The 12,758-nt window shown below is 36.8% G+C and overlaps 1 protein-coding gene across 1 annotated transcript; it reads right to left on the reverse strand.

The window, feature by feature from the left end:
• Window positions 1-2,020: 2,020 nt before the first annotated feature.
• On the reverse strand, window positions 2,021-12,189 carry LOC123896172. Its single transcript, XM_045946595.1, has 4 exons — window positions 11,574-12,189; window positions 10,954-11,471; window positions 9,879-10,895; window positions 2,021-2,377 (listed from the first exon to the last, which is right to left on the reverse strand). Exons 1-4 carry the CDS (start codon window positions 12,187-12,189, stop codon window positions 2,021-2,023), a joined length of 2,508 nt encoding a protein of 835 aa, XP_045802551.1.
• Between the last annotated feature and the right edge of the window lie 569 nt (window positions 12,190-12,758).

The raw sequence follows: 12,758 nt of genomic DNA on the forward strand, positions 1-12,758 counted from the left end.
CGTAGTTTTAAAAGATTATCGAACCCAAAGGACCAATAATCGACTTACCGTAATCTAGTGTTGCTTTGTAAATCTAAGGCTAATGATTTAAAGGGTTTTGATTAATTGAATAATTAAAATAAGAGAAATAAATATTTTTTAGATTTTTAATATGTAAATAAAATATTGCTAGGACGTGCTATTAGTTGCTTCAGAGGGTTCAACGCTTAATTCGTGCTAGACAAACTGTTAAATTTCGAAACTATATTGATTTAAAAATACCAATCTCAGCTCTCGCAAATCTTGACCAACATTATATAATATAAAGGTGATGCTTAACTCTCGTTCTCACATCCGCTAATAAAATACTCTTTGAAAAGCAATATAATTTAATTAACTCTAATCCCAACTCTCGTTGCGAATTAGAGTTAATGTTCAGTTTTTACTATCTAGTAGAAATCTCACGCTCTCGCTCTATTGATTTTTACTTTAATTAATTCTCACTCTCGTGACGAATTATAATCAACGTTTAATTAAAAACTGCTTAAGAAAATAAAACAGTCGCCAGTTTTCAAGAATTATATTTGATTTAAAAACACTAATCTCAACTCTCGCAAATCTTGACTAGCGTTATACTTAGATAAAATAAATGCTCTGCTCTCACGTGCTCACTTACATATATAAGTACCTTTGAAAACCAATATAAAACTCATCAATCCTAAATAGCTCTCGCGGACTTTAGAACTAACGGTCAGTTTTAACTATCCGGCCCTAAACCTCAACTCTCGTCAATGTTGGTTTATTGCCTTTAAAACAATCCTCACTCTCGTGACAAATTGTTTGAAAACGTATTTATTTAAAACTGGTGGTTGAAAACTATTAAGCACGAATTAACTACCGAACCCCTATTAGCTACTAACTACACATCCTACCAACGCTAAATTTAGCTAGACATAACTAAAACTAAAGACATAAAATAAATAAATAAAAATAAAGACATTAAATAAAAACAGAAAAATAAAATAAATAAAATAAGCATAAAAATAAATAAAATAAAATAAAGAACCTGAATTAATAAAAGAAATCTTGAGTACAGACACCGACAGCGCAACAGCAGGAAATAAAAATATTAAACTAAGAGAAGAAACCAAGAATAAATCTAAGTCTCAATTCTCTTCCTCAACTGTTACAGGTTGGTGTGTGTTTAAAGTGTAAGAAAGGACACATATTTATACTAGTAGCTAGGAGACAAAACAATTAAAATAATCGATGTGGGACTAAAATTAGTGTGGCGAACGCCACACGATTGAAATTATTTGGACGGCCAGGATGAAAAAAGTGGCGACCGCCACTTGGTGCTAGCTGGCGAGCGGCATTTGCTCCTTGCTGGCGTGCGTCAATTGTTGTTGGGTTGGGCTGCACATGTGTGGCCCAGTTGGCTGCACTTGTGTGGCCCATTTTGTCCATTCTTGCTCCTTTTCAGTTCATTTTCGCTCTTTTCTTCAACTCGTACACTTTTTATCTGTTTATTTAAAATACGAGGAATAAGTAACTATTTATATAGTAAAACTTCGAAATCGAAATAAAAACATATAAAATATAATAGTAAATTAACTAAATAAATAGCATCTTTTTAGGTGTATCAAGTTCATAGCAGGCTATGTTCATGAGGAGGAACAAAACGAAGAAGAAGAAGAAGAAGAAGACCTAGAGCCAATAGAGATATCCTCAGATGAATCGGAGAAGAAATCTGAGATTTCCTCTGAGACTTTATCTGATTAGGATTAGGTTTCTTTTTCGTATGCTAATGTACTCAAGGCATTGTTAGCCAATGTAATGAAAAATTTTAAATAAATTCTGCTTGTGTTTCTTTGTCTCCATCTTTTGATACTTGTAAAAAAAAAATTATAAAAAGAAAAACGAACCAAAGCATGCAAACAATATAATCAAGAACATAATAAATAAAGAACCAAGTGTTCGAAAGTTAACAAGATAAAACATAAAATCTTTAACAACACAAAAAAATAATGTGCATAGAAGCCTAGGGTTTTTGGAGGAGGGCGATGATAATATCAAATTTGTTATTCAGATTATCCACTTTGGAATCCAACTTATCCACCTTGCTTGCAAGAACTTGGTGATCTGACCTCTGTTCTTCAATAGCTTGCTCCAAAACCCTTAGATGATCCATATCTGCTTCCATAGGGGCTTTTCCATTATCAGAGGAAGATCCACCATCCTCTGGATAATCAATCATAAGAACTTGTTCTTGATCTAGCAATGCAGCCTCTTGAGCAATCCTCTCAGTCTCAATCCTCTGATCCTCTAAGCACTTGAACAAATTGGAGTCCACCCAGCAGTTCTTGAACATATGAAGTAGCATATCATCAGCCGCTTTCTGTAACACCCAAACCCATTATTTATATATTTCTACCTTAGTAAAATCTTTTTCAAAATACGCAACGGAAAATCACATTTAATTTATTGAATGTCGGTTCGAGTATTACACTCCTCTACCAAAATAATACTAATGTAGTTAATTAGTAAAAATACTTGTTTATACAAATGTTAAATCAACTAATGTATTTATTAGCTATACAAAACAACCTAGATAAGGAGACTCTATATACATATAAAACCCCTTTTCCCGTGTCACAATCAGAGCAGAGCTTCGCCGACGACTCGACATCGAATACCACAAAACCTGTAAATCTGGACCCCCAACGGTCCAGCACATAACACATAAAAGAGAGTTAGATAACATACTCAAAATATACAAGTGTAAGTAAATGGTACTTAAACACTTCTTCATAAAAACATGCATAATCATACATTATACATATACATCACCATCATTCATGCATATTCATATATCATGCATATACTTCATTTATCACCTAATCAATCATCCACAAAATACACCAAACATATAGTTTCACGTCGTCTCGGACAATACCAAAACATCAACAAATACATTGTTCAGATTATGGTCATGACGGACCCTGCATTGTTCATTTTATAGTCATGACGAACTCTGCTCCTCATATACGGATTAACAATCAACATTTACCAAGTATGTGTCAAACATCATTTATTATAAAATGCACACATAATCCCTAATGCAATCTAATGCTTCACATTCATGTTATGTCCTCTAGACACCTCTAATGCATGTGGTACCATCGTCTTTATCAGAGTATTTCACCTCCGATATCCGTCTTTATCAAACAAATATAGTTCGATATCCTTCTTTATTGGACAAGCCAATATCCCTAAATATTCATGATGCATGCACTCAAAACTCATGAATATATTCATCAACAATTTTGGCATATAGCCCGTCAACAATAACGTGGAACACTATCCAACGTCCGTCTTTATTAAGATAATCAATACCTTAATATCCGTCTTTATTAGAATAACATAATTCTAATATCCTTCTTTATTAAGTTGATTAACACCTTAATATACTTCATTTATACTTCATACATGATTAACAATCAATTAACGATTAGCAATGAGCATTATAAGCATCAACATGCATCAACAATCATGTAAGAATAAGACACTGATTTGAAAATACATGCAAAGGAAGACAGCAGATGAAAATTGGTGAAATCTGCAGTATTTCCGCCTGGGGCGGAAATATTTACGCCTAGGGCGGAAGTTTACGCCTGAGGCGGAAATGTTTACGCCTGGGGCGGAAAAACATCTGAAAGGCTGGCTGCTCACTGCTCTGCCGTTTCAGGCGGAAATTATTGCGCCTGGGGCGAAATACTTGCGTTTTCTACACAAAAACGCCCAAAAATCCCATTTTTCATGTTATAAATCCCAAAGGAGTTTGTATTCAAGCATAACAAACATGGATAAACACAAAAGGACAGTCCATTTCTCAGATCTACATCATAAACATCGAAAAAGTAAAGATTCAACACTTTTTCATCAAAACTCTCAAGAACACAAAGTTCTTGAGTTTAATCTTTCATAAACTCGTTTTTAACCATTAAATCCGTTCATTAACCATGTTAAAAGCATGTTAAACATATTAAGAACCTTAGAAACGATTTCCATCAAGAAAATCCATTCCAAACTAAAACGAAAATGGGGTGGAGGAAGTTCGGGTGAGGAGAAATCGACATTCTCCCCTTCCTCGGGTCACCCACGAATATGAAATCTACTCTCTTACCTTGGATCGACGAACTCACGAAGATTGCTCCTCGAATCCCTTCTCCAAGCTCTTGCTCTAGCTCCATGCTCTCCCTTCTCTCTTCATTCTCCCAAAAACAAGAAAAATGAACTCTTTCTCTCACTACAAGGGCTAAATAGCGCCCCCCTCTAGCTCACAAGGCCCAATGGGCCTCAAGCCCAATAGCTTGGCCCAACTCACGTTAACTCTCACTAACTCGCGCGTTAACTAAAACTCTCGATAAATAACTTAAAGTTACTATCTTACTTAAAAACCACATCACCAAATAATTAAACACTTAAATAGTGAATATTAAATTTGGGTCGTTACAACTCTCCCCTACTTAAAAGATTTTCGCCCTCGAAAATTACGCTACTAAAACAACTCCGGATAACTCCTGTATCCGACCCTCCAACGAAACGCTCAAAACATTACACATTACCAAGTTTGACAAAATTAGTTTATCTCATCCAACACAATTTTTGTCCATTTATCAACAAGAGATCAAGGACGGCCAGTTCCTCAATTTGTCGATAAATATTCAACAATCATGATATCGGCACAAAACATTCTTATCAAACCGCTAAAACGTCCACTCCGCACGAAACATCCATGGATTCACATTCTACGACCTCACAACGTTACCCTAAAACTGGTACAACCAATTGAACACACTCCGAAAGGTACTCCCGTGGAATACTCCACAACTCCACAAATCCTATAAGTCTCTGATTCCCTCATGAATCACTTAACCGTGGTACACCACTTATTCATATTCAAATCTTATTCCAACATATCACTCGATAATTCAATTCCAACAATCACTTGATGACCAACATTCTCAAATCTTCCTCGACACATCTTAGAAATTATCGTTTCCAACCGTCAAATTCCTTTTCTCACATTGAGTGGAATTCAATACGACTACTTTGTTCCCAAGTAATCTCTCAACCAATATTTGCATTCCTTAACGCAAACGTTTTCCAACACCACTTCTCCTTAGTACATTCGATCCCAATATCAAACTCTTGAATTAAATCCACAAAGCTCCAAATACTCGTCATACGATCTAACTCTATCCATTAAATTCTAATATAAGGTACAAGGTCTTCCAATATCAACTCTTTGTCTTAGTATTCTTACTAGAGACTCCTTGTCTACTCCCAACCTGACATTTCTAGAAAATTTCTATAAATTCTCGTCCAAAATACATTTTAAGTTATGCACCAAATCACTACCGTTCCATCATCCATGATGAAACAATTTAAAATCCTTTACTTCATTGTCACCGATTACGACCATACTACATCAACATCCACGATGCATCTAACAAAACTAGTCTCTACCGACTCTTCCATTCCACAAATCCAAATTCCTTAGCAAATACTTACTCACTCTTATCTTGTGGGCACTACCAAATGCTCTCTGACACTTACCTTAGGCATCACCTTCAACTCCTTACTATATGTGCTCAAACACAACATCTACTCATATGTGCGGTAATCATTTTCGTAAACTCTCACCTAACACAAGTCACTTCCAACATGACCTCCTATCATATGTGCGGTAATCATTTTCGCAAACTCTCACCTAACACAAGTCACTTCCAACATGACCTCCTATTACTCACTCTCAACACGTTCTCCAACGGCTAACTTTCTTATTTCAAATCATTCTAAGACGTTACTACTCACTTAGCTTCATCTCAACCTCCAAGACTCTACGTTCTCGTTCAACATGTGACACCCATTGTCCGGTCATTATCCAAATCCAATTACTCTTTCTTCGACAAGCCTCTCACAAAATCCTTCGAATCGTTATCCTACTTCCATCTTCGAATTAACTCGACTACTCATACAACTCTTACTTCCAACGATTCAACAAGCATACCAATCTTATTATGATATTTCTCAATTCCATTCTTATTTACTTTAAAACCTACTTCCCTTCATTGATTAATTAACACCAACGGTTCACTAATCTTCACATCTCTTTCTCTAAGCTTCTCAAATCTCTTCCGAAAGTCACTCCACACACTAGACTTAGAACTCCAAATTGTTCAACCAATTCATCCTACTACCATATGCACGACTCACATAAAGCTTCTTACTCAAGAATCCGGTACAACATCCGATCCACTTGGATGACAACTTACTTCAAAATCATCACCTCCTCAAGAATCTCAATCACTCCCTCTTCTTCATATTCGACTCATTTCGATCAAACAGGTACTTCAACTTTGGTCCACAAAACACGCCTCCATACTTTTAGTGCAACACATGATTTCCAATCATTCCGAATACTCTTCATCTTACTTAACCAATCTCACTAACGCCTCACGGCGAAACACTTGGTCCGACAACTCCTCTTCTAATAGTTTCTCACAACTTGTTACGCCCATTCATTCCACTTCGAACGACGTCGCCAATTCCTGAATATTCCGCTTCAAGAACATCTCTACTCATCTCATCTTCTCACGATCGAAACATCTCGGAGGGATATAACCTTCTCCCCCACTTATTTCAAACCCACCTACACTCTTCCACTAGAACTTCTGGTGCTCACACCTAACGGTTCTATCGTCTCTAAACATATTCTTCCTAAGAAGAAACTAGTATCGACATCGTTTATACGCATGTCGCATACAGGGGACAAAACCTAACCCACGATACCTAAACACTAACACAAATTCATGCAAGCATTCAAGTAACCTATACTTCCCTCACTTCTCAAAGTTAGGAAATCAAAACAACACAAGAAAAATGAACATTGCATAGCAATAATTCATACTCACATTCAATCAACTCAGAACAAGACATCAACAAAATAACTTTCTTGTCTGGCTCCCTCGCTTAGCAAAAGCTAGCGAGCTCCCGGCGAGACAAGTCAAAAACATTCACAGGATTTAGCAAGACTTAGCGAGACTCAGCGAGGTTCATTCTTCGCCTAGCGAGCACATCCAAAAATCTGGGTGCTCTGCTACGGTTTTGAACTTACGCCCACTAAACTCTCGTTTTCTCGACTCACTAATCCACAAAATCCAAACATATAACAAACATATACCAGGACACATTAATATCCTACTCTTCTCACCATTTTGAAAATTAATTTTCACTCACCCAAAAGAAAATAACTCTATATTTTCATCAAAATCTTCAAGAAATAATATTAGTTTTTAAAATTATTTCAAATCATTACCACATGCAGTTTTATATCATGTCGGATCGTCACATGCAGTTTTACATCATGCCGGATCATCAACAATTAGCAAATAAGCATCAATCCATCAAGTTTAAACTATAAAAAGGTTAAACTCTACGCATATACATCATGCCGGATCATCAACAATTAGCAAATAGCACTCACACCATTACTCACAAAAAGAACGAATAATTTAATCCAATTCACATCACTCATAGTTCCTAAATAAACAACATGAATGATTTCACAAAACAAACACAACAATATTGTTAGACAAACACGACTGACACACAATACTCACTTGGTCTGACTGCACAGACCTGCTCTGATCGACACATAACCCACACAGTCCGAAGACAACGGGGCTCTGATACCAATTGTAACACCCAAACCCATTATTTATATATTTCTACCTTAGTAAAATCTTTTTCAAAATACGCAACGGAAAATCACATTTAATTTATTGAATGTCGGTTCGAGTATTACACTCCTCTACCAAAATAATACTAATGTAGTTAATTAGTAAAAATACTTGTTTATACAAATGTTAAATCAACTAATGTATTTATTAGCTATACAAAACAACCTAGATAAGGAGACTCTATATACATATAAAACCCCTTTTCCCGTGTCACAATCAGAGCAGAGCTTCGCCGACGACTCGACATCGAATACCACAAAACCTGTAAATCTGGACCCCCAACGGTCCAGCACATAACACATAAAAGAGAGTTAGATAACATACTCAAAATATACAAGTGTAAGTAAATGGTACTTAAACACTTCTTCATAAAAACATGCATAATCATACATTATACATATACATCACCATCATTCATGCATATTCATATATCATGCATATACTTCATTTATCACCTAATCAATCATCCACAAAATACACCAAACATATAGTTTCACGTCGTCTCGGACAATACCAAAACATCAACAAATACATTGTTCAGATTATGGTCATGACGGACCCTGCATTGTTCATTTTATAGTCATGGCGAACTCTGCTCCTCATATACGGATTAACAATCAACATTTACCAAGTATGTGTCAAACATCATTTATTATAAAATGCACACATAATCCCTAATGCAATCTAATGCTTCACATTCATGTTATGTCCTCTAGACACCTCTAATGCATGTGGTACCATCGTCTTTATCAGAGTATTTCACCTCCGATATCCGTCTTTATCAAACAAATATAGTTCGATATCCTTCTTTATTGGACAAGCCAATATCCCTAAATATTCATGATGCATGCACTCAAAACTCATGAATATATTCATCAACAATTTTGGCATATAGCCCGTCAACAATAACGTGGAACACTATCCAACGTCCGTCTTTATTAAGATAATCAATACCTTAATATCCGTCTTTATTAGAATAACATAATTCTAATATCCTTCTTTATTAAGTTGATTAACACCTTAATATACTTCATTTATACTTCATACATGATTAACAATCAATTAACGATTAGCAATGAGCATTATAAGCATCAACATGCATCAACAATCATGTAAGAATAAGACACTGATTTGAAAATACATGCAAAGGAAGACAGCAGATGAAAATTGGTGAAATCTGCAGTATTTCCGCCTGGGGCGGAAATATTTACGCCTGGGGCGGAAGTTTACGCCTGAGGCGGAAATGTTTACGCCTGGGGCGGAAAAACATCTGAAAGGCTGGCTGCTCACTGCTCTGCCGTTTCAGGCGGAAATTATTGCGCCTGGGGCGAAATACTTGCGTTTTCTACACAAAAACGCCCAAAAATCCCATTTTTCATGTTATAAATCCCAAAAGAGTTTGTATTCAAGCATAACAAACATGGATAAACACAAAAGGACAGTCCATTTCTCAGATCTACATCATAAACATCGAAAAAGTAAAGATTGAACACTTTTTCATCAAAACTCTCAAGAACACAAAGTTCTTGAGTTTAATCTTTCATAAACTCGTTTTTAACCATTAAATCCGTTCATTAACCATGTTAAAAGCATGTTAAACATATTAAGAACCTTAGAAACGATTTCCATCAAGAAAATCCATTCCAAACTAAAACGAAAATGGGGTGGAGGAAGTTCGGGTGAGGAGAAATCGACATTCTCCCCTTCCTCGGGTCACCCACGAATATGAAATCTACTCTCTTACCTTGGATCGACGAACTCACGAAGATTGCTCCTCGAATCCCTTCTCCAAGCTCTTGCTCTAGCTCCATGCTCTCCCTTCTCTCTTCATTCTCCCAAAAACAAGAAAAATGAACTCTTTCTCTCACTACAAGGGCTAAATAGCGCCCCCCTCTAGCTCACAAGGCCCAATGGGCCTCAAGCCCAATAGCTTGGCCCAACTCACGTTAACTCTCACTAACTCGCGCGTTAACTAAAACTCTCGATAAATAACTTAAAGTTACTATCTTACTTAAAAACCGCATCACCAAATAATTAAACACTTAAATAGTGAATAATAAATTTGGGTCGTTACACTTTCCTTGCAGATACAGCTGCAGCCCTAGAGGTCTCAGCTTCTTCATGGTTAAACATGGTCAATCTCTTCAGACTTGCTCTTGCAATAGCTTCCCTCATCAGACTGACAACTTTCATGTCCCGTTTACCAATCTCAGCTTTGATGTTCTTACCAACCATATCCAGTGTATCACATATCTTGGCCTTGAGAGCCGACACCTCAACATCCACATCAGAAGGACAAACCAAGAGCCTGTTCTTAAGTTCAGACAACCTTAAAAGATCATCATAAAGCTGATTGGATAGGCTTCTAAAAGGGTCAGATGTTGTGGGGTAGGTATAAGGAATTGTGTAAGGCTTGGATGATTCAGGAGCAGAGTTGATATTATCAACAACATCTACTTCTAAGGGACAAGGAGCACAAGTGTGAACACGTTCAGGAGATACATGTTCAGCACTTGGGGTTGGGTTAGGTTCAGAATTTTGTTCAGAGTTTGTGGGTTCAGTAGTTGGTTCAGGAGATTTGGTAGGAGAGGTTTGAGTAGAGTGTTTGGTGGGAGAGTGTATGGGTTCAGGAGATTTTTTTGGTTGTGGATCAGATGTTTGTTTGGCAGATGTTTCTTTTTGTGGTTGATTTTGTGGTGATTTGGGTTTAACAGGAGATTTTGGTTTGGTAGGTGATTTGGGTTTGGTAGTTTCGTGAGAGAAAGGATGATTGTTCAGAGTATTTGGGCTCAGATGTTTTTCTAGTTCAGTTATAGGATCTTCAGAGAGAACTTGTTTGTCCTTCTGCTGAGACTTATCAGAGGAGGTAAGTTTTGAAAGACTTTTCTTACCTTCTTTGATCAGCTCATCAGTTGAACAACTTTGTTCTTCTGAGTCTGAAATATTAATGGGGTCAGGGTGAATGGTTCTAAGAGGTTTTGTGAAACCTAATCCAATTTCAGCTTCATTAAAAGAGATCTTAGGATCCTTACCTTTAGATACAGGAACTTGTTTCTTCCGAAGCCTATCAGCAAGAGTTTCCTCATCAGAGTGTCTCTTCTGAGTCAGCTTCATCATCATCCAGCTTTAGTTTCCTCTTAGGAGCTCTAGAGGATTCCTCAGCAACCTTTTCAGCAGGTTCTTCATGCTTCTGCTTTGTCCTTTGTTCAGCAACAGCTTGTTCTACCTTGATCTTCTTCTGAGCCAGAAGATCTGGCTGAACTTGATCCTCTTGAGTTTCAGCCTTTCTTTTGGACTTCCTTTTTTTAGGGTTGTACATGCTGACAGTTGGCTCCTTTGGTACCATATCCCTAGTGACCACATAACCTTCTCCCTTAAGCGCTTTCAAATAGTTCTGAATAACCTCTTCACAATCCAATTCAGAGACTATAGGATACCCATCCACATAAAATGGATCACCTGTTCGAACTTGAAAGTCTTGTGCAGGTTGAACCACTTTGGTGTTGATGAGATGCATTTTGGATAGGAAGTTTGCAGATAGAACCTCTGGAGTAATCTTATTCTCAACAAGTTCTGGATGAAACTTCTTAAGCTGCTTCACTATTCTCCCTTGAAAGAGTAGATCAGACAATAATCTAGGATGAACAATGGTTGTTCTCCTCTGAGACTTGCTGAAGAAAATCGCTTCACAAACACGTTCAAAGAGGTAATCTCCCAGATTAACCTTTCTTTGAGTCAGAAGAAAATAAATTAGATGACGATGAGGCCAGGAGATTGTATCAGTACCACCTAGTCTTGGACAAATAGATGATATGATAATCTTAAACAGAACCCTGCACTCATCAGTCATTCCTTTGACCTTACCCTTCAGTTTTAAATCTGTAAACATCATGTGCAGAAGATCTTCTCTATATCTTATATCCTTTTCAAAACTATCCAAAATCATACTAGAGTTTGTTAACCCAAGCAGAGCATTAAAGTGAACCTTTGAGAAAGTGAGATTTATGCCGCAGACATTTGACCTAATCTGAGTACCAGTAAACTCAAGAAGACCCATCTCCTTCCGAGATTTTCCTTTCAGACTTGGATTTCTTTCAATAGCTAGAAGTTCTTCGTGCTTTGCTTCGTACTTGGAGAAGACCTTAGCTTTCATCCAGAAATGCTTAAGGAGATCTGGGTAGATTGGACCGTTCAGCATCTCGAAGTACCTATTCCAACCTTGAGAAGCAAAGTAGGGTTCCACATCATATCCATTAACTTTCAAACTATTGAAATCGACCATCTTCTCAGGCAGAAGAGTTAACAAGGATTCTTGAAATTCCATCTCGTTCCCGACAAATTCCATGTCCTTGAAGATAAATGGAGGAATAGCGATTGGATTTGTTGAAGTTGAAGTAGACATGATGAAGGTTTAGGTTAGGGTTGATGCTAACGAGAGAGAAAGAAAGTTTTGTTGGAGGTTTAGAGAGATGAAAAGTGTATGTTGTGAGAGTGAAAAGTGTGCAAGTGTATTGTGTAAGTTTATTTAAATGCGTACAGTTAACACAAAAATGGCAAATTTTAAAAGTTACGCTTATTGACAAAAATTTGAATACTAAAAGTCATCATAAACCACCCACTACCTGACATACATAAGCCACGTGTAAAAGATTATTTGGTAACTGCCATCTTAGTGGACAACTGTTCAGCAGCGAATGTTAAACGTTTTCCACTTAGATAGGTCAGAGCCTCTGAGTTGAAAAGATTCTATCAGGGTTATGTACTTCAGAGCTTTTGCATTTAGATGTTATGAGGCAGAAGTTCTGATGTACACAACCTCTTACACCTTAGAAGCCAAAAAAAAATTTATTCAGAGATTGAAAACATGTTCAGATGTTTCTTTATAAAATCAAATCTTTCAACGGGTAAAACTTTAGTAAATATGTCAGCCCATTGATTTTCAGTATCAACAAACTTAATATCTATCATACC

This window comes from Trifolium pratense, linkage group LG7 (assembly GCF_020283565.1).
Source record: "Trifolium pratense cultivar HEN17-A07 linkage group LG7, ARS_RC_1.1, whole genome shotgun sequence".
NCBI lineage: Eukaryota > Viridiplantae > Streptophyta > Magnoliopsida > Fabales > Fabaceae > Trifolium > Trifolium pratense.

Excerpts from the sequence above, each read along its gene's own strand:
- LOC123896172 (XM_045946595.1), bottom strand. The coding sequence starts at position 12,189 with ATGTCTACTTCAACTTCAACAAATCCAATCGCTATTCCTCCATTTATC. Across the intron at positions 11,472-11,573 it reads TATTTGTCCAAGACTAGGTG|CGATTTTCTTCAGCAAGTCT; the intron begins GTACTGATACAA and ends GTGTTTGTGAAG. Across the intron at positions 2,378-9,878 it reads AGACCTCTAGGGCTGCAGCT|AAAGCGGCTGATGATATGCT; the intron begins GTATCTGCAAGG and ends TGGGTGTTACAG.